The sequence below is a fragment of the Ovis canadensis genome, chromosome 9 (genome assembly GCF_042477335.2).
Source record: "Ovis canadensis isolate MfBH-ARS-UI-01 breed Bighorn chromosome 9, ARS-UI_OviCan_v2, whole genome shotgun sequence".
Taxonomy (NCBI): Eukaryota; Metazoa; Chordata; class Mammalia; order Artiodactyla; family Bovidae; genus Ovis; species Ovis canadensis.
In genome coordinates, this window is record NC_091253.1 from 71,881,771 (window position 1) to 71,903,415 (window position 21,645).

Here is a 21,645-nt window from a genome sequence, read left to right on the forward strand (position 1 = left end):
GATGGATGCAACCCTTTATGTAATTTTTGCTACCTGTGTTCAGCCTTTAAGGCTCACCAATAATAGGAGAAGAGATTGAGCTCTTCTAAAAGTAATTACAGCCTCTTTCTTTTTAATCTGCTTTATTATGCTTGTATTTAAACCATTGCTGAGTGGAGGCCTGAGTTGTTAAACACGGATGTTACTGTTTCATTGGGGCTTAATGTGTGGTGCATTAGGGTGTTTGCGTCATCTTTATGGGGGAGCTCTTAGCCCTCAGATCAGGTTATAAAAGTCGGAGTCTTGTCAAGTTGTGCTTCCCACGGGAAAGTGTTTAAGCTAGCTCAAGTTTATAAATGCTCATGATGTGTATGTTGCCTTTACATATTAGGAAACCTTCCCTGTTATTCTGCATTATTCAGGCCTCTAAGAAGGGAGCTACAGGATGCCAGCTCTAAATTCATTTTAACCCTGAAAGAAATTTTTAAGGTTAGCAGAAGAATCTCAGTGACTGTCTTGTGTTTGAGCTAGGAGCACTGCGTTTCTGTTTTATAAATATATTTTTAGCAGAGTTGCACAGTATGTCATGCTAGAAGCAAGAAGAACAGATTTTCAAGCTAGGAAGTCATCTTTTGTATTTGTATTTTCAACATATTTAACTCTATGAGCTTTATAAGGTTCTTAACATGTTCCCATACACTCCTTTGAACAGGGGATTACAGTTTGGCCTGGGGAAAAAAGAAAAATCCAGAGAACATTCATCTCATTTTGGTTGATTTTGACTTTTCTTGAATTTTAACCTCCAAATATTTATTTATTTTCCTTCTGTTTCCTTTGATCTGGAGCAAGAGGGAAGTTGTGGAGCTTAGGAGGTTCTCTTGCTTTGTTTTTCTGAGTTGAGGACAGTTGCATTTAAAAAAAAACAAAAACTGGTGAATGAGACTTGAATCACTTCAGATTCTCTCTAGAGTACAGAGTGTTTGGTCTGTGACGCCATACTTATTTTTCAGGACTGTGTCTCTTTAACAAGTGATAAAGTGTGCAAAATAAAACATATGCTCAACCTAAGGCCGTAAAAGCAAAGCGGAAGCAAAGTTCTGGCATTTACCAGGTTATTTTCATCATGAAGATAACTGAGCTGGATAATGTAGCCACCCGGGTGGAATAGAATAGTTTGACCATTTTCACTAATCCTTTTACCTGCATGATGGTTAAATCTCCATTGGGCTTTGTTACAGGAGGGTCAGCCTGATAAATGTCAACCCTTCTTGGATTTTCAGTTTATTTGCTGTCGTTTGGAGAACATGTATCACTTTCTTGACTATTTGTATTCCTCTCTAGGCAGAATGTTTAGAAGAAGGAATCATGGCTATCTGTACATTCAATCCAATTTAGCATTATTCAACTCTTAATAAAAATTTTATCCCCAAATGGCATGTTCTGCTAGCCATATCAAGTCAGCAGATTATTCAGTGTTTTTGTTTCTTGGGACATTGTCATTACAGCATATACACAGCTGTTGGAGACACAGACACATATGGAGTGTACTAACCCCAGGAAAGTTGGGAGAAGGAGAGCAGTTCTCTTTCATTTTCTGATTTCCTTTATGGAGTCTGTTTCTGAGAATCATTAGCCCGTAGACCTCTTGAATTCTTCATGATAGGATTCTGAAGCTTAAAGTCAGTGTTAATAAGCATGTTCAGAATATCGAAGAAGACCTTGTTTAATTTTAATTCAAAATCAAATGTAAAATTTATTTTTCTGTATTACTTTAAATTTGACCAATCCTTCTTTTATTTTTTAGCTTATATAATCAAAACTACATGTATGTCCTGTTTTTTCCCCCAATTTTGGCTTTAGTCCTAATAATAGCTAGCATTTATTAAGGGATTCTTATGTTTGCATATAGACCTAAGCTCTGTACATTTATTAAATAACTCATCTTCATAAAAGCCCTTGAGGTTGACACTACCATTATGTCCGTTTTAGAAAAGGAGGGAGTAAGCATAGAGGAAAGTAACCTGCCCAGGTTCACAGAGTTGTGGAAGTGGGTCAGTGGGTTGTAAACCAGGGTAAATAGGCTACAGAAAACTATCTTCACAACCACTGTGATATAAGGCCTTCTCAACTGTAAGACTGAGTTTACTCCAACCAGAAAAGCAAACAGGCCAAGGGAGGAGATATAAGATGGTACACTAGATCTGTTTGATTCATATTCTCTAGTCACATTGAATTTGGGGACTTCAGCGATTTTGCGAGACTTTGAATTTGGGGACTTTGTGATGGTCTCTTATCCAGTCTCTGTAGTGTGATGCTGCTTTATTTGAACTTACTAGCTTGGAGAAGGAAATGGCAACCCACTCCAGTGTTCTTGCCTGGAGGATCCCAGGGAAGGGGGAGCCTGGTGGGCTGCCGTCTATGGGGTCGCATAGAGTCGGACACGACTGAAGCGACTTAGCAGCTTATAGTTGAAATCATTGAAAAGGTAATGAGTTTTGCTGATATGTCTTTTTCAATTACTGTGATTCATTTTCACTGGTACTTTGGCTACAGAAAATACTTCTGATAGAGTGCGTAAGGGCCAAATTTTGATTTCATCAATTAAGGATGCAGTCTTTTATCCCCATATTTAGGGACACTTTGTCCATGTATTTGATATACTTCATATTCCTCTTGTTTGAAGGACTTATTTTTAGGAATTTATGAGTTAAAAGATGATCTCAGAGTTGTATTCCCCTCTTCTGGTTATGAGGCACAATTTAGGTTGGTTTTTCTATGAAGATTCAATGTTAAGGAGATGCATCCAGTTTCCATATGTTTTTAAAGTTGTGTAATTAGGTTTTATTCTTTGCCTACAAGTAAGTATAGGAATGGGTGTGGAGGCAGAGACGTTCAGAATGCCCTTAGCATGTCTAATTTGTGTCATTCCCCATCACGTGCTCAGAGCTGTGTGAAGTGTCTGGCTCCTAAAAGCAAAGTAAGTTGGGGCTACCATGAGGAACTTAGGAATTCTACTTGTCCAGCATTGCTCCTTTAATATTTAGATGACCTGTTGATATCAAAGAGCACATGCATTCTTTCATGTGTCCAGTAACATATTGGGAATCTTATAATAAACAGTAGCTTATTCTAAGACCTGTTTTTCCAGCTGATGGGCAGGTCAGTTCAGTTCAGTTCAGTCGCTCAGTTGTGTCCGACTCTTTGCGACCCTGTGAGTTGCAGCACGCCAGGCCTCCCTGTCCATCACCAACTCCCGTTCACTCAGACTCACATCCATCGAGTTGGTGATGCCATCCAGCCATCTCATCCTCTGTCATCCCCTTCTCCTCCTGCCCCCAATCCCTCCCAGCATCAGAGTCTTTTCCAATAGCTCCACCTCAATATTCCATCTGGCATCTCAAAGTCAACACGTGTAGAAGTAAAGTTGTTAGCTGTTTTCCTGAAACAACTTTGTGTTCCTGTCCTTTTTTTCTAGGTTCCTATTTTCAAGTCAGGCTGGAAATGTCAGTTGCCTTGGGTGTCTTCCTGATTTGTATCTCTCCAAACAATGGAACGATTTGTCCTGTCTTTCTTCTTTATTCCTTCCCCGGCTCCACCCTGTTTTCTTAGCACATTCTTAATGGTTTCTTCGCTTATTTTCTTTCTCATTCTGTTTCCTTCTGGTCCTTTCCCTGCTCAACTCCTACCTCCTCCTCTCCTCTCCTTTTCCTGTTTCTTTCTGTTCTTTTCCCTCTTTCCTTCCTCTTTCTCTGTCCTTCCTTTCCTCCATCTCTTCTCATACCCTTCCTTCTCCCCTCCCTCCCTTCCTTCCTTTCTGTAATCTTTAAAAATTCCACCTCTCAGTCTTCTTGTGTTTTGTAGAGTCTAAAAAGCTAATTATTTAAATTATACTTGCATAATTAAATTTTCCATAAATTTTTATTAAACATTATTTTAAATATACTTGTATAATTCAATGTAGACTCTCCATCATGACATCACTTTTCCAAATTCTCTCTCAGCCCCCAAATTCCTCCATGTTTCCTGAGAGCAGCCTGCACTGTATCATCCTCATTTATGTTTTACTCATTTTGTTTCCTGTACCTGAAAGGCCTGTCTGAGATCACCTTTGAGTCTCACCCCAAATGCCAACTCATCTGTCCATAGCTCAGTTGTCACCTCCTTTCAGAAACCTTTGCAGACCAGTCAGGGTAAGTTAGGTGCTTTTCCTCTGTGTGATCATGGAACGCGGTACATCTTGAGCAGAAGTACATATTCTACTGTTGTCATTTATTTAGCTGGGAGTTTTCTGCACTGAAATGCAGACTGTTGGGGGTTTGGGATTTTGTCATTTCTTTGAGTCTTTTCAGTGCTTGGCATGTAGTAGGCATGCCACGAATCACCATTCCCTGAAGGAAGGATGTTCCACAGTGATTCAGCTCTCATTTCCCATTAAGACCCTCTTTAGAACAAACGCAATTAATATTTATCTCCATTCTGAGCCAGCAGTGATGGCAAATCAGATGCAGGAGAGGAGTGTTATGGATAATGGACTCAGCCTTATCATCCACTTACACTGCATTTTCAGTTTTCTTTTGCATATTTTCTCCTAAGAGATTATCTTCTAAATTAGTGAGACTGACTTGAAGGTTTACTGGTTTTCTGTCTCTCCAAAACCAAATAACCATAGAAAATTAAATTGATATTATGCTGAGTAAAATGAGAAAACCAGTTTGAGATAGACTGTTTATTACTGTAATCGAAAAAATTTATTATAAAAATGTAGATAATTAAGAATGGGCAGTATTTTACCCTTATATTTGCCCCTTCTACCAATTTAAGTTACGGATCCACTCCCCGCCCCGCCTGCCCAAATAGTTGGCTTTTGTAAATCCAAATGACAAGGTTGTTTATGGGATTTATTCTGGCTATATATATATATGATTATATATCATATATATGTGATATATGATAACATGAGACTGAGCTGATTGCCATTTAATTATGTTTATTATTGAAATTTTAAATATTTAATTTCCATCAAAGATACATCATTGAAGCACACTCTATATTCTGCAGTGTTTTTTTGAAGCACTGTACAACACAGAAACACCCCCAATGTAGATTAGTGCTTTGATCCTGAATTTAGTTATTTTCAGCCACGATGGGCCCTGACAGATTTCTTTACATTATTTGTGAGTTTAGTATTTTAACAGTGATTTTTAACAACTTAACTTTTTATTGTCAAGAATTTACTTTTTTGATGATCAACCAGTAACCTCAAGTCCTTTTAAATTAGTACCCTCCTAATTGTTTCTGTTGCTATCAATTATAGTACTTGAAAATGAACCACATCTGAGGAAGTTTGTATTTAGTTCAAACAACTCTTTTTGTTCCATTGAAAATAAGTACATTTACTAAAGTGTCATTTTAAAGAGTTCTGAGGCTTTAAAAGATCCTTCCCTTTGACATATTCTTTTAGATACCATTCTTACTAGTTTTTGTTCCATATTATTAGAAGGAAAGAACTAAATTGAGGTTAAAGACCTTGAAAAAAAGCCAACCTTTTATATTTTTAATTTCTGTAGTGAAACAATTTTGTGAAAAGCCATATGTAGATAAATTATAAATGAAAGATGTGGAACAAACTACATGGAAGGAAGAGTTTTTAGAACTGAGGTTAAAATAGAATAAAAAGATGTCATAGTCCTCCATCAGTAAAAAACAGCTTATAAGAAAATCTGTTCCTTTTCATGCCTTAACAGGTATCTTGGGTGGTTCTGTATAACTCTGATTCACAAGTGAATGGCTCCATAATCCGTTTGTTTTGGGTGAAAGATGCAATTTGTCTCATTGTTTAAAGAAGCCCATTTGTCATGTTGAGTTAATGACAATAAGGCTATGAGTTACTATAGCCCCCATATCCCAAGTAGGTGGGAGATTTCATATCTCTGGTAACTAGTTCATTCATTCAAGCAAAGGGTGTCCTTCTCCTGCTTACTTCCAAAGATGAATGAGATGCCATTCATTCGGTCCGGTCCGAAAAGGAATGTAAATGAAAACATTAGCTTAGTAACAACAGAATTGAGCTTCTCTGTTTACAGTTAAGAATACTAGCAGTGACAAGTATTTGAGTTTGACTTAACTACTTCCCCTTCTGTTTAGTCATTTCAAGTGGCTGGGAAATTCATGAGATAGTTCATTTTATTAAATAATAGTTTCATTCATGTGAATAGTACTGTAGAGTGTGCTGTCTGACATGGTATTCACCAGCTACATGTGGCTATTTACATTTCAGTTAATTAAATTTATGAAAGAGTCATTAAAACAACTTAAATTAAAAAAAAAATCAGTTCTTTATTTGCACTAGCACCGTTTCAAGTGCTTAATAACCACATGTGACTAGTGCCTGCCATGTTCAACAGCGTAGACAACTACAGAACATTCCCATCAGCTCAAAGAATTCTAGACTGATCTAGACTTTGCAAATAACTTTCAAGTGCATTCTATCACTTGATCCTCATAATAATCCTAAAAAGTGGCAAGGCGTACGGTATTCTTTCTACCCTTAAAGATGAGGAAACTGAGATTCCAGAAGGTTAAATAATGTGTCTTTTCACAGAATTTGTCTTGAGACTTCCCTTGAGAGGAAACAAATGCAAGTAAAGATAAACACAAATGAATAAATATTTTCTCTATAAATTTTTATCATAAAATATATATTTTTAAGAGCTTTTAAGTAATTAATTAACTAATTTAGTTCTGCCTGCACTGAGCCTTTGTTCCTGCAGTGGCTTTCCTCCAGTTGCAGTGAACAGGGCCACTCTCTAGTTGTGGTGCTCACGCTTCTCTTGGCAGTGACGTCTCTCGTTTCTGGGCGGGGTCTCTAGGGCATGCAGGCTTCAGTAGTGGTGCCCAGGCTTAGTTGCACCAAGGTATGTGGGAGCTTCCCAGATCAGGGATCACACCTGGGTCTCCTGCGTTGGCCAGCAGATTCTTTTCCACTGAGCCTCCAGGGAAGTCCTCAATATAGGTAATTTAAAAACAGAGGTGTGGTCTAGTTTGTTTACTTCTGATCTCTATTAGAGAGATAAGGTGTCAGTTTTGGCCCAAACAGAATTTGCAGTTTAAAAGGAATTTTAAAATGTGGATATCTGTATCTAAGGCATTGCCAGATTAATGGATTCTTATTAGAGTTCTGGTTAGCAAAAGAAGAAACATTAAAGTTTATACTCTTTATTCTGCTGTGATCTGTTTTTAGTATAGTCATAGCTAGGGAATAAGCCGTTTTCTATCACAATGGCTGGGTTCAACCGCTTGGAAAGTTGAAAATAATTCTCTGAAAGTGTAGGTGCTGTTTCCTGGCAATAAGATTAAATAAACTTTTGCTGCAAAACATTGATTTTGCATTAACTGTTCTTGCTGTGTATTTGGGTTTAATCTAGAAAAGAGTTGTTTTAAGTCAACATTTGTGAATCATGAAATTAAATGGACATGGTTGATAGTCTTAAGTATGGTGTCCTAAAATAAGAAATTATATTTTATTTCCAAATGACAGTTAAATGATATACATCAGTCATATTTGGCCACATCTCTTATAATGTATAAAAATGGCCACAGATGTAGCCTTAAAATCTTCTTTTTGAAAGAGAAAAGAAATAGAACACTGAGTAATTATGTTTACTAAAGTTGACTTTTTAATATATAGGATATGTAATTCCAATAGTGTATTAACTTTTAATAATATGTAATACTAATGTGATTAAATACTGTTTACCAGGAAGGCAAATAGATAATCCATATATGTCAGTATTGTTGTTCTTTTCATTAAATGAGATCCTTGTGTTATTGGTTGTTTGAAGGACAGTGAATAATATGAAGGCAGTTTTTAGCATAAAGTATATAACCATTAAAAGCATCCTAAAAAACAGAGCTCGCTCAGTAGCTAAATACTTATAGAATCCACCTGCCATGCAGGGGACACAGGTTTGATCCCTGGATTGGGACGATCCCCTGGAGTAAGGCATGGCAACCCACTCCAGTATTTTCACCTGGAGAATCCCAGGGACAGAGGAGCCTGGTGGGCTATAGTCCATAGGGTCACAAAGAGTCTGACCCGACTGAAGCAACTGAGCATAGCTGCACACTGTTTAGACAGATAGCCACTACCAACTCAAAAAATTTAATACACTTTTCACAGTAGTTTAATTAATTCCAGACCAAAAAGTTTAACTGGCAGTTTTTGGTATGAAATGTCCTGTTCAGTCTTTCTTAGCATGGATTTTCTGACTCTTAAAGTTGATGTCAATTACTGAAAGAGATATTGTGATGCTTCATAGTCATTTTAATTCATTTCAAAATCTTAACTTTAGGGCTTTCTTAACACTGTATGAGCTCTTTGCTCAGCCCTTGCAGTGTGGACATGAAACATGAGGCTTGAAGATTGCAAAATCAAAGAAATAGTGATGATGTGTCGTGGTTTCTCAGGAATCCTTGTTCTACAAGCAATAGTTCAAAACATTTTCTGTTAGGGAAACTCGGCAACTCTGAAGAAACATGGTAGCTCGGAGAAGCATATTTCCATCTTTAGAGCTTCTACGCTGGTTTTCTTTGCCTACATTAGAGAAGATGGGAATAATTTTGAATTTGTGCCTTTTGATTCAAGTTGAAGTTTCTGAACTAAGTACCTGAGTAGGTGGCATGCCATTGAAAGGTTTCATTTTGTTTTTGAAAGCAAGGTTCTTCTAATTTCTAGTGAATTAGAAAATGGAGGAATTTTACAGTGTTATGCATTACATTTCACTGCAAGTTTTATTTGCTTTGGTTTCTAAAATGCTAGTTAGAGTGGTGATTAGACTTATCTTGTGTGGTCTGGCCTCGACATCTTTTACACCAGTGATTAATTGTCAGATTGCTGCCTGGGAGGGTGCCCCCAGTCTTGCCCTTCCGATTAGATGATGCTCTGCTGTCAACAGACTGCAATCTGGGGGTTTGCTGTGGTAAATTTAGACATTGTCTAAAGTGAAACATTGTCATCTTCGATTAAGGACTGTGGGAGTCCTTTGTAATTTATTATCTTAATGTACAGTAAATGTTGAGCCGTTGGTGTGTTCATGCACATCTTCTCAAACTGTAATATTGGAAGTAAGTTTAAAGGTTGCCCCCACGGAGGCAGCTGTTGATCAGAGAGGTTAAGTCATTCTATCCAGGTCACACCCCTCTTTAAGTGGCAGAATGGACTTCTGTCTTGGTCCTGTGCAGTAGTGTACAGCCATGTCTCTCAATGTCCTAAAGGAATATTATTTGCATGTTAAGTAGAATCTTTTAAATGATTTTGAGATGCTTGAGACTTTTTCTCATGGAGTGAATTGGATATGAGCAGTGATCACACATGTCATTTTTGAGCAGCTGTGAAAGAAGGAAGAACACAATTATGCCACGTGCTTAATCTGTTACATCTGGTTGCTGGAAAATTTTTAAAAATTCCCCTGATTGTTAAAAAAGGAAATTTCTCCCCCTTTGGACCAGTTCTGTCAAAACTCCTTCAAACCATGAATTTTGACTGCTGGGTGCTGGCACTCAGTTGAGCCGCCTGATATGGTGTACCCAGAGAAAAGTTTTATATAAAATGCCCTTTGAAGGCTGTGGTTGCCCTAGCACTATATACATTTTTTTTTAATTTTGGATAGGAAACCAAGCTGTTGTGATTTTTATGGTGGAATTATTTTATTTTAGTCCTTGACTGTCCCCATAACCAGCTCATCAGAGCAGCTGAGTCTTTGCTCTGAGACAGAGCTTTCATCAAATAAGGCTCATGAAGCTTTTCTTCATTTTATTTGTTCTAGATTGGGAAACATTTTATTAAATTCCTTACCTTAGTCCTCCTTCACCAAGATTTCAAGTCCAGCGATTTCATTTTACTTTCAGTCTAACTGCGTACTTGGGCTTTATCCATGAACCATTTTGTGTGGTCATTTAGCACTTTTATTTTACCCGAAAGATAGACTTCATCTTTGCAGCCTCATTGCCATAGGAACTGAACACAGGATTTCCTTGGAGGGCGCCTGCATTGAGTAATCTCTGAGCAATTGCCTCTGGTTTTGACAGCAACCCTTAGCTTTGTGACAAGAAATCCCCAGTGATTTGGATGCTTCTGTGGGATTTGAAGGAGGCAGTCTTAAAACCTCTAATTGAAAGTCATCTTCTTAGTCTTTTGTTTAAAAGCATATATTATTAAATCCTTTGAGTTCATTATAGTACTCTTATTACTTACCTTCATCTGATACTTTGGCCAAAAATGTTTAGCATAATGAGCTTCTCAGAGAGTGGCTATTGAGTAATGAAGAGTGAATTTCTTTGGCTCTAATTATTCAAGTGATTTCATAATAAGCAGAAGCACTATTGTATTTTTTGATGTAGAATACCTAGCAGTGTCGCCTCCACCCGCCTACAGAGAACACTGAATTAATGATACCTTTAAAGTAACATCCATGTCTTCTCTGCCAGGTCACTTCAGGTGGAACATTCATTGGCATCGGCCGGAAGACCCCAGATTGCCAAGGAAACACCAAGTATTTCCGCTGTAAATTCTGCAATTTCACTTACATGGGCAACTCATCAACAGAACTAGAACAACATTTTCTTCAGACTCACCCGAACAAAATAAAAGCTTCTCTCCCCTCCTCTGAGGGTGCAAAACCTTCAGAGAAAAACTCTAACAAATCCATCCCAGCAGTCCGGTCTGGTGATGCTGGAGACCTGGGCAAATGGCAGGACAAGATCACAGTCAAGGCGGTAGATGACACACCCGTTGGTTACTCAGTGCCCATCAAGCCCCTTGACTCAAGACAAAATGGTACAGAGGCCACCAGTTACTACTGGTGTAAGTTTTGTAGCTTCAGCTGTGAGTCCTCGAGCTCACTGAAGTTGCTGGAACATTACGGGAAGCAGCATGGTGGAGCGCAGTCAGGCGGCCTTAATCCAGAATTGAATGATAAGCTTTCCAGGGGCTCTGTCATTAATCAGAACGATCTAGCCAAAAGCGCCGAAGGGGAGCCAATGACCAAGGCAGACAAGGGCTCTGGTGGGGTGAAGAAGAAGGACTTCTCCAGCAAGGGAGCAGAGGATAATATGGTCACGAGCTACAACTGTCAGTTCTGTGACTTTCGATATTCCAAGAGCCATGGCCCCGACGTCATTGTGGTGGGGCCACTTCTTCGCCATTATCAACAGCTCCACAACATTCATAAGTGTACCATTAAACACTGTCCATTCTGTCCCAGAGGCCTTTGCAGCCCAGAAAAGCACCTTGGAGAAATTACTTATCCCTTCGCTTGTAGAAAAAGCAATTGTTCCCACTGTGCGCTCTTGCTTTTGCACTTGTCTCCTGGGGCGGCCGGAAGCTCGCGAGTCAAGCACCAGTGCCACCAGTGCTCGTTCTCCACCCCCGACGTGGATGTGCTCCTCTTTCATTATGAGAGCGCGCACGAGTCCCAGGCATCGGATGTCAAGCAAGAAGGCAGTCACCTGCAAGGACCAGACGGGCAGCCGGCTGTCAAGGAGAGCAAAGAACACTCATGTACCAAATGTGATTTCATCACCCAGGTGGAAGAAGAGATTTCCCGACACTACAGGTAAGCCATGGGTTGGAGGGGATGACATAGTCAGGAGAAAATGATAGAAGTTATCCAGAGGGCTGACCCAAGAATTGTAGGGAATGATTGTGGTGACCGGGGGAAGTTATAGAACAAGATTGTGTTCTATAAAATCATAGAAACTGAAGATTTCATATTGCTAGACATGATAACCCTAGATTTTAATTGGGTCACTTATTTCAGACTGTTTAGACTTCTGTTTCATACCTGTTTTATACCAGCTACTGAATATATTTTAAAATTCACAGTGATGCTGATAATGCTGATGGGTTTACCACAATTTTGTTTCTTTGCCCTTGCTAAGTGTGACCCCATATCCCATGATTTTTCATGAAGCAGCTTCCAGATGAAAGATGCTACCATAATACTTTCTATTCTCTGTTCCAGCTGGGAAACAATTCACTTGAGAACATATTGCTTATTTTGCTTTTCAAATGAAATCAGACATTCTTCTAGCTTAAAAAAAATTAAGTGACATCCTTGTTTTGCATACAGACGGTAGTCTGAAGGTGAGAATTGGGTTTCTCTACACTCTGAATGAGTAAAGCTGCTTAAGTGTTTCGGATTCTTAAATAGATGTAGGGTGTATTAATGTTTCCCTTCTCCCTTCATCCTGTTCTCATTGTAGACATTAACTTTTCCAATTATTCTTTCATGCTTTCTAGAGATGACTTAGAATTTATGTCTTTATTTATGTATTGATTGCTTAACTTACTCCAAAAATATGCATATTGCCAAGACATTGATTATAAAAAGGAAAAGAGAAACATAGATGGTACCCTTATGAAACTTATGGTTTAGTAGGGAAGATCTTAGCAGCTCATTGTAAGAGTGAAGAGTTTCAGAAAAGATGGAAGTGGAGACCACTGTGCATTTGGATATAGTGACAATATATCCCAATATGGTAAAGGAGGAAATGTCTCCTCTAGGAAGGGGCATTTAAACTGAGACTGGGTTATAAGTAGGAATTAGTTCCACAAAATCTTTGTAGTATAGTGCATTCAGATAGTATAGTGCATTTTCTTGTTATTGTGCTTCTAAGCATCAAAGTAAAGAGCTTTATTTACTATTTTCAAGAGCTTTTCCATATGCAGATTCAATATCCTAGTTAAAAAAATCTAGTTATTTAAATGTTCACATCCCGAGATTTTGAATAGTTCCTCTCATTCTTTTCAGAGAAGGCAATGGCAACCCACTCCAGTACTCTTGCCTGGAAAATCCCATGGATGGAGGAGCCTGGTGGGCTGCAGTCCATGGGGTCGCTAAGAGTCGGACATGACTGAGCAACTTCACTTTCATTTTTCACTTTCATGCATTGGAGAAGGAAATGGCAACCCACTCCAGTGTTCTTGCCTCATTCTTTTATAAGTTCTGTGTTCATACTGGTGTATGTATGTTTTCTCAGTCACCAGTAATGAAGCAGTTTATGTCCAACAATAGGCTAATAATGTTAGATGTTAATTTGAAGAGCATCCTAATGTTCACAGTGAATCTAAATGTTCAGAAAACACTTCCTTCAGATTTACACTGTTTAATTTATAAGGTCAGCCCTGGGAAAGACACAGTCCTGCAATCAAATATGTGTTCACACTTGCAGTGAGTGTTTTTGGCTCTTTTGATGTTAGCTGCATGCTAATTTATTTCTGGGGCAGGCAGACGTTAACTTTCTTCCCAGCTCTGTTAGTATACATACTGTGCATATACATTGCTTAAGCGATACAAAAATTAGGTAACTCATTGTTTATTGTTTTTTTTTTTTAAGGAGGAGGCTTTTTTAAATCATGAAGATATTAGTTAATATACACACAAACACACACTCAGATATATGTAGATACCTGATCCCTTGAATGAGTCACTTTTTTTGAGGAAGGTGAGGCCACTGCTTGAAAACTTGGCTGGAAAAATAGAGATTCCATGTTTTAGTTAAACAGACAAAAATCTCTTAAGAAATAAAATATGAATAAAAATATTATTGAATAATCTGGGTTTAGTTAATATTCAGTAATGAAAGTGAGCTCCAGAGACTAGTCTCTGTTTTGTTCACTGTTGTCTCTGCACGATTTAGCGTAGTGCCCAGCGGAGTGATGGGTACTCACTGAGTATTTAAATAGAGGAAATCCCAGTGAGATTTTGCCTTCACAGTAGTTATGAATAAGTAAAAATCTCCATAGTGAGTTTTAGTTTAATCTTTGATTATTGAATGGTCTTGGAACCCTTCTGAGGAATCACAAAATGATACTATATTTTGAATATAAATCAACCTCTCAGCATTTTATTAGATTAAAACAAAATTAGCACTCCTTGTCTCTAAAACATTATAATACTCTTGCACTTATTTTTAAAACCTAATGTACTTTGTGTGGTCCTAGGTCCTTTAGGGTGCTAAGTAGTTTATCTCTAGTCAGAGTTCTTATAGAAATATTCTAAACTTGGACACTTAAGTTTCAGGAGTCACAGCTCAGTAAGAAGTATAAAGAGAGAAAAAACAAACAAAAAGAAGTATAAAGAAACTCTACTGAAAGTTGAACATTGGAGGCTCCAGGGATATAAAAGGAAGTAATCCATGAATGTTGAAAACATTATTTGCTATCAAAGCACTTTCCCAAAATGCCAATTTTGAAGATACTATAAGAGGAGATGTTTACTGCATCACGACAGTTTCTAGTCTAAATTTTTATTTATTCATTTTATTCATGTTGGGAAAATTTTACCATAATTCTATTATTACTATGGAATATTCTAGACTTTTGAGTACTGTATATACAAGGCTTACAATGTAATGAAAAGATAGCATAAGAGGGAAGCTATACAATGTGTAAAATGATGTAGCTATGAAATAACTATAGGTGAGAAGCAAGAGGGTTGATTTAAAGCTATCAGAGAAAAACCTCAGTGAGGATTTCATCCCACGGGCCTTTTCCCAAAGAACCAGGTTTAATCTGAGTTGAACTTCCAACATTATCCAGTTAGTAAGTGAAATTTGACCAATTTGCCTTTCTTTATGTTTTATATTTACTTATGATCTCCCATACTTCACATCATGACAAAGTTGTTATGTTCCACTCTTTGAATTTGTTTCTCATACTCCATTTCTTTTTTTATATATTATTTCATTAACCAGCCTGCCCATTCTCTAACTGACTTATTTTCTTCTTCAGAATTTTCAGTGTTATAATTTAATGCTTTTGGTGTTATAGGAGGAATATATCCGTACAAAGCAATTACACCAGATAAAACATACTTCTTAGTGACATGTTAGACTTTCATGAATTAGGAGAAGTTTCTGAAATTTTCTTTTCTCCCCTTCACCAAAAGGGAGCTAAACCCAGTCTGGGGCGAGCAAACAGGCAATGCAAGTTTGTACAGAGGGCAAATACTGACATTGACATTGCAGTCATATTGAGACTAAGCCTGCGATCACTGGCAGAGAGAGGGTGTTGAGTTCAAGGGTTTCACTGTAAGCTGGCATCATGAAGGTGACTAATGTGATTCCATATTACTACCTTCTTCTTGAGTCCTGTCAGAGGTATACAAAAATTTGTTTCTAGCAAGATACTCCAGTTTACACCTCCATGTTTTGGATGGCCCAAGGTAAACCTCATATGAGCTCCCCATTAGAACAGGTCACTATACAGGCAAGGCTATAAATGCTACATGTGAAATCTGTAGAAAATGCAAATAATAGCTTTAGATACCCAGAAACTTCCAATCAACAGTTTTCATTGAGAAAATAATAATTAATGAGTGTTTAAATAAATGAAAATTACACTTATAAATTGATCAAGCTACATGAAACTATAAATAGCCAGGAATGTTAAAAAAAGAAACATGATGAATGAACACTATAATTACTGAAGTTTAAATCATATGCATAGGAGAAGTAACAGATCGGCAAATGAATGAGAGCAGTTGAGTTAATCAAAAGTTAAATCTGGAGGTATTAGCCAGAATACTTTAAAGGAGGGGAGAGGGATGGAAAATATCAGTGGTGGTTATTAAGATATGAAAATAAAAGATGTTCTAACATGAATCTAATTACAGTCCCAGAAGAAAATAATATCAAATGGAAGATAGGCAATCAATATTTGTGGAGATAATGGCAGAAGAGTTTTTAACACTGATGAAAAACATAAGGTGAGGTGAAGTCACTCAGTCGTGTCCGACTCTTTGCAACCCCGTGGACTGTAACCTACTAGGCTTCTCCATCCATGGGATTCTCCAGGCAAGAATACTGGAGTGGGTTGCCATTTCCTTCTCCAAGGGATCTTCCCGACCCAGGGATCGAACCTGGGTCTCCCTCATTGGAGGCAGATGCTTTAATCTCTGAGCCACCAGGGAAGCAATGAAAAACATAAAATACAGATACAAAGTAGGATACCATATACTATGTAGATATGTAGCTTTTCTTGACTTTTGATGGGTTTTGTTGTTGTTGAGTCGCTAAACTGTGTCTGACACTTTGGAACCCCATGAACTCTAGCCCACCAGGCTCCTCTGCCCATGGGAAGAATACTGGAGTATTTCCCATGGAAGAATACTGGAGTGGGTTGCCATTTCCTTCTCCTGGGGATCTTCCCAACCCAGGGTTTGATCCTGTGTTGCCTGCATTGGCAGGTGGATTCTTTACCACTGAACCACCTGGGAAGCCCAGTATAAAGCCTGTTTTATAATGAAATGATGAATAATTTATGTAATTCATTGACTATTGTATTGAAAGTGAAAATAAAGAATGGTTGGGTCCAGAACGGTTGTAACTTCATTGGTTGTTTTTCTCATGGTCACATGAATGACTGGGAGCTGGGGCACCCTGCTGAGCCCAGCACCATTGTATCACAAATCCTGTGTATCAACACCCCAGGAAAAGATCCAAATTAAAAATGCAAAGTACAGTTTGTACTGAATGCTTTTGGCTTTTGCACCATCCTAAAAGGTTGAAAGATTGTAAGTCAAGTCATCATAAGTGGAGGACTATCTGTATGCAAATAAATTCAGTCATAGACTGTTGGAGTAAAAATTATAATGCCAAGGCAGAGAGATTCCTTAGAGCAGTTAAAGAGAAACAACAGCTCAACTATTCAGAAAACAGTTTTTGGTTAATAGCAGATTTTTATCAGCAATAGTGGAAACCAGAAGAGAGAATACTGTTCACAGTTTTGAAGGGGAAAAAAAAAAGTCTACCTAGTGTTGTCTACTTGTCAAAACTATCTTCCAAAACTAAGAGAAAAGACATTTTCACATAAACGAAGACCAGGGAACGGTGAATAATTATATTTAACAACCATAGCATGCCTAATTTATGCAATTATAAAGGAGTGGACTGAGATATTGGGCAACACTATTATGTTAATTTGCAGGGAGAGTGATCAGAAGTAGGGTGTTCTAAGGTGCTTGAATTGTCTGGAGTTAGAATTTTGTTATGCATATTTTATTAGTTTTAGGGATAACTAGTGAAAGAGTGGGCTTTCCTGGTGGCTCAGAGGTCAAGAATCTGCCTCCCAATGCAGGCTATGTGGGTTTGATCCTTGGGTAGGGACGATCCTTTGGAGAAGGAAATGGCAACTTGCTCTAGTATTCTTGCATGAAGAATTTCATGGACGGAGGAGCCTAGTGGGCTGCAGTTCATGGTGTCATAAAATAGTTGGACAGGACTTAACAACTAAATAACAGCAACAAAGGAAAGAGTAGGAGATGAGTACATGACTTCCAAAGCTCTAGAGGAGCAAAATGGACAACAAAATAGAGAACACCCATCAAATTCAATCTTTTTTTAATGGCAAAAGAGGATACATGGGGAAAAGTGGACAAATAGAATTTTTTTAAAAAGATGGTAAAAAAGTCCATATATCAAATATCTTGAACCTGTGGGATTAAACTTTCCACTTAAAAATATTATCAGACATATTAAAAAAGAATATTTAACTAAAGCTCTGTATAGGTTACACACTTAAAGCATAAGGCTGAGAGTTGGAAAGAACAAAATGTACCAAGTTATAGGAGCAAATACAGACCAAATAAAACTTGAGGTAGCTTTATTAATCTCATACAGTTTAGACTCTTAAAAAGCGTATGTGGGATAAGTCATTACCAATGAGAAGAGGTTCAGTTCATCAGCAAGATATATTAATTACTGATATATAAAATATGAATATAAAAATATATATGTAAGGCAAAAATTAAGAACTACAGAGAAAATATGATGAACTGCAAAGAATAAGACAAAAATATAAGACAAGTATTTATGACAAAAAATATATAACAGGTAAAAAAAATGGATAAAGTAGATAATATTTGCCAGTACTTATGAAGCACAGGCTGGAATCAAGGTTGCCGGGAGAAATATCAATAACCTCAGATATGCAGATGATACCACCCTTATGATAGAAAGTGAAGACGAACTGAAGAGCCTCGTGATGAAAGTGAAAGAGGAGAGTGAAAAAGCTGGCTAGAAACTCAACAATCATGAAACTAAGATCATGGCATCTGGTCCCATCACTTCATGGCAATCAAGTGGGGAAACAATGGGGAAGATGGGGAAGAATGAATATGGGGAAACAATGGAAACAGTGAGAGACTTAATTTTCTTAGGCTCAAAATCACTGTGGATGGTGACGCAGCCATGAAATTAAAAGACGCTTGCTCCTTGGAAGAAAAGCTATGACCAACATAGACAGCATATTAAAAAGCAGAGATATTACTTTGCCAGCAAAGGTCTGTCTGGTCAAAGCTATGATCTTTCCAATAGTCATGTATGAATGTGAGAGTTGGACTATAAAGAAAGCTGAGTGCCAAAGAATTGATGCTTTTGAACTGTGGTGTTGGAGAAGACTCTTGAGAGTCCCTTGGACTGCAAGGAGATCCAACCAGTCCATCCTAAAGGAAATCAGTCTTGAATATTCATTGGAAGGACTGATGCTGAAGCTGAAGCTCCAATACTTTGGCCACCTGATGTGAAGAACTGACTCAAAGACAGGAGGAGAAGGGGACGATAGAGCATGAGGTGATTGGATGGCATCACTGACTCAACGGACATGACTTTGAGCAAACTCTGGGAGTTGGTGATGGATAGGGAAGCCCGGCGTGCTGCAGTCCATGGGGTTGCAACGAGTCAGACACGACTGAGTGACTGAACTGAACTGATGACTTTATAAAGTGAATTTATCAGATTCTGGCAATATCAGATGCCCATATTCCCAAAGATCACATCATTTCAACCCTCAGAAGGCAACTTCTTGTTTGAGACCACTAGTAAACAAGTGAAAAAATGTTCAGAGTAGTATTTTTTTAAAGAGCAGAACAACCAAAACAAAAATAAAAAACCGAAACAAACAAGAAAAGACCTCATAATTCATAAGAGATTAGTTACATGACTTGTAGATTTTTCATACATGGAATATTATGCAACAGTGAATTTGAATAAATGACAACTGAGTACAACGTGAATGTCTTTAAAATTTTGACTGAGTAAAAACAAATCAAAGGCAGCTGTTTGTAGCTTCACACTATTACAGAGTTCAAAAACCAACAAAACAAAACTATATACATATATTCACATATATTTATAAATGTTTACACTGTATATGTGCATTACATTTATATACATACATTGAACTGCACCATAAATATTATTTTTCCTCCATAAATAATATTTTTCCCCTTTTTGTATATATATGTGTACATAGACTGTACCAGTCTGAATCTCTGTATATGTGAAGAATATATATATATCATATTTTATGATTCTATAATTATGTTCCAGTTTTCACTTTTTGCCAAACCTGTTTATAAATGTGTATATAATGTGTGTGTACACATGTGTGACTAACATTATACAATAAAATTTTAAGATAAAAATGAGGCATCAGTTCTCATCATATACATATACAACAAACAATTGAATAAATATTTAACTTCCCTTATCATCTGGCTTCCCTGGTGGCTCAGAGATTAAAGTGTCTGCCTGCAATGCAGGAGACCTGGGTTCGATCCCTGGGTCAGGAAGATCCCGTGGAGAAGGAAATGGCAGGCCACTCCAGTATTCTTGCCTGGAGAATCCCATGGACAGAGGAGCTTGGTGGGCTATGGTCGCAGAGTCAGACACGACTGAGTGAGCGACTTAACAACTGATGACTTATCATTAAGGAACTACTTGAAAATCAATGATCTTGTCATTATCTACTTAACTAGAATGTGGAAAAATGTACATATTTTTGGTAGTATATGTGATGACAAACATCTATCTGTTCAGAGTTAAAGTTTGTTAAACAGTGAATATTTTACATGTAAAATATATATATCTCAGGTTGAAGGAAATAGCATTAGATGCAGTAGCTGATTAAATTAATGTAGCTACTCTACAATTTCTATCTTAAAAGAGCTCTGAGAAGGAGCATGAACTCTGTGCCCTGCTAGTTCTGAAGAATAGATTTTATGATAGGCACATAATTATCAACACATCTGAAAAAGCTAAGTACAGAGTGCATTAGTACAGTTTCTAAAAGGGTGAGTACCATAATAGTAGCATCTACATTTGTGTCTTTTACGTGTCATGTTCTTTCGAACAGTACGTAATAAATCAGTTGCCTGCAAGACTTTGAAATAAAGTTGAAAATTCCCATTGTGGCATAAAAAGTTACCCAGGATGATATAGTTCATTAAGAAAATAACCCACAATTGTATTACCTTTATTTGGACACATAATTTATTAGAAATTTCAAATTTGATGGTCCTGAAGACTTTATACAAGAACAATGATTAAGTCTTGGAATAAGATAAGTGTTAATCATGATTTCCATTTCATATTATGTAAATTATATATTATATAATTTATTTCCCACATCTTGTTTACTGTCTATTTAATGGAAAGATTTATCTTTCTATTTCGAACATTTGATAGGGACATCTTATTTTTGAAAGTGAATCATAAATCGAGATTTTTTTTTTTCAGATATGACATTAGTTGTGTTTTCTCCTTCCATGTGAAGGTGAAATCACCCCACACTCTTCTAAAAAAAGGTCCAGCTACTCCAAATGAGTAAATACTCGTCAGATCATTTCATTTAAGAAATACAGGATGAGCAGGTTGAATGGAATCTTACTCATTCAGAATTTCAGTTTTCATTAGATTATATATTATCTACTGCCCTTTGCACTTGACTAAGGCTGAATATTCAATTTTCAACATTTAAAAGTTGATTGAACTGGTTATCCACCTACACATCTGTAATTCCTTTTCTTTTTGTCCCTCAAATACTCTCTTCACATGCTTTTCATTCCGAGGTTCAGCAGCGCTGGTTTCTTCAAGTGCCACACCTGTAGACTTAAGACACAAAATATGACTCATTTTATTAGCTGTCACATCTACTGAACTATATTTCAATTAAATCACTTCATTTACTCTGCTTTTGTGACAACTTATTTGTTGGTATTTGTTTACCTAATTACCAAAAAATACCTTGAAGTCTTAATGGAATAGTATTTATACTTTATTCATTTACTTTGATGTTCATTTAGTCATTGAGGCAGAAAAACTGTGCTTAAAAGTACTGAAAGTGAAATACAGGTTACTGGGTAAAGGAGAACTTTTTAAATGATGGCAAAAATAAAGGAGAAAGGAGAAAAACAAAGTGCTGCTTAGAGCTGACTCCACAAATATTGTGAGCTGTTCATTATGAAAATTGAAATATACAGATATTATCAGAGTAGAGCAAAAAAGTAGCCTCTTAGCTGCTTTTTCTAGAATTTAGAAAACCTCAGTTCTTTATGAATTGTGAAAATAATTTTTAATCTCTACTAATGAATGAAACACTTCTACTAGAATAAAAGGCACTGAAATATGAATGGATCTGAAATAAACGCTTTTTATAACACAGGAAAACTCTCGTCAAGTAGGATAAAGAAAAATCATTTTTTCTCAACGAAATTTAAGTCACTTGAATCAAGTACGATTTGATTTTTTTATGCAGCTTGATCCAGTTTTCTCTGGAGGCGAAAGATGATTGTCTCCTTTATCAGAGTTGATTGTCTTCATTGTCTT

General features: G+C 37.2%; 1 protein-coding gene across 4 annotated transcripts in view; it reads left to right on the forward strand.

Moving 5' to 3' along the window:
• TRPS1 (transcriptional repressor GATA binding 1) overlaps window positions 1–21,645 on the forward strand; it is a 276,051-nt gene that overhangs the window by 58,451 nt on the left and 195,955 nt on the right. For all 4 annotated transcript variants that reach the window (XM_069600369.1, XM_069600365.1, XM_069600368.1 and 1 more), the window contains one exon: window positions 10,465–11,591. In XM_069600369.1, the coding sequence (XP_069456470.1) occupies window positions 10,465–11,591 (1,127 nt within the window). The remainder of the gene's footprint in view (window positions 1–10,464; window positions 11,592–21,645) is intronic.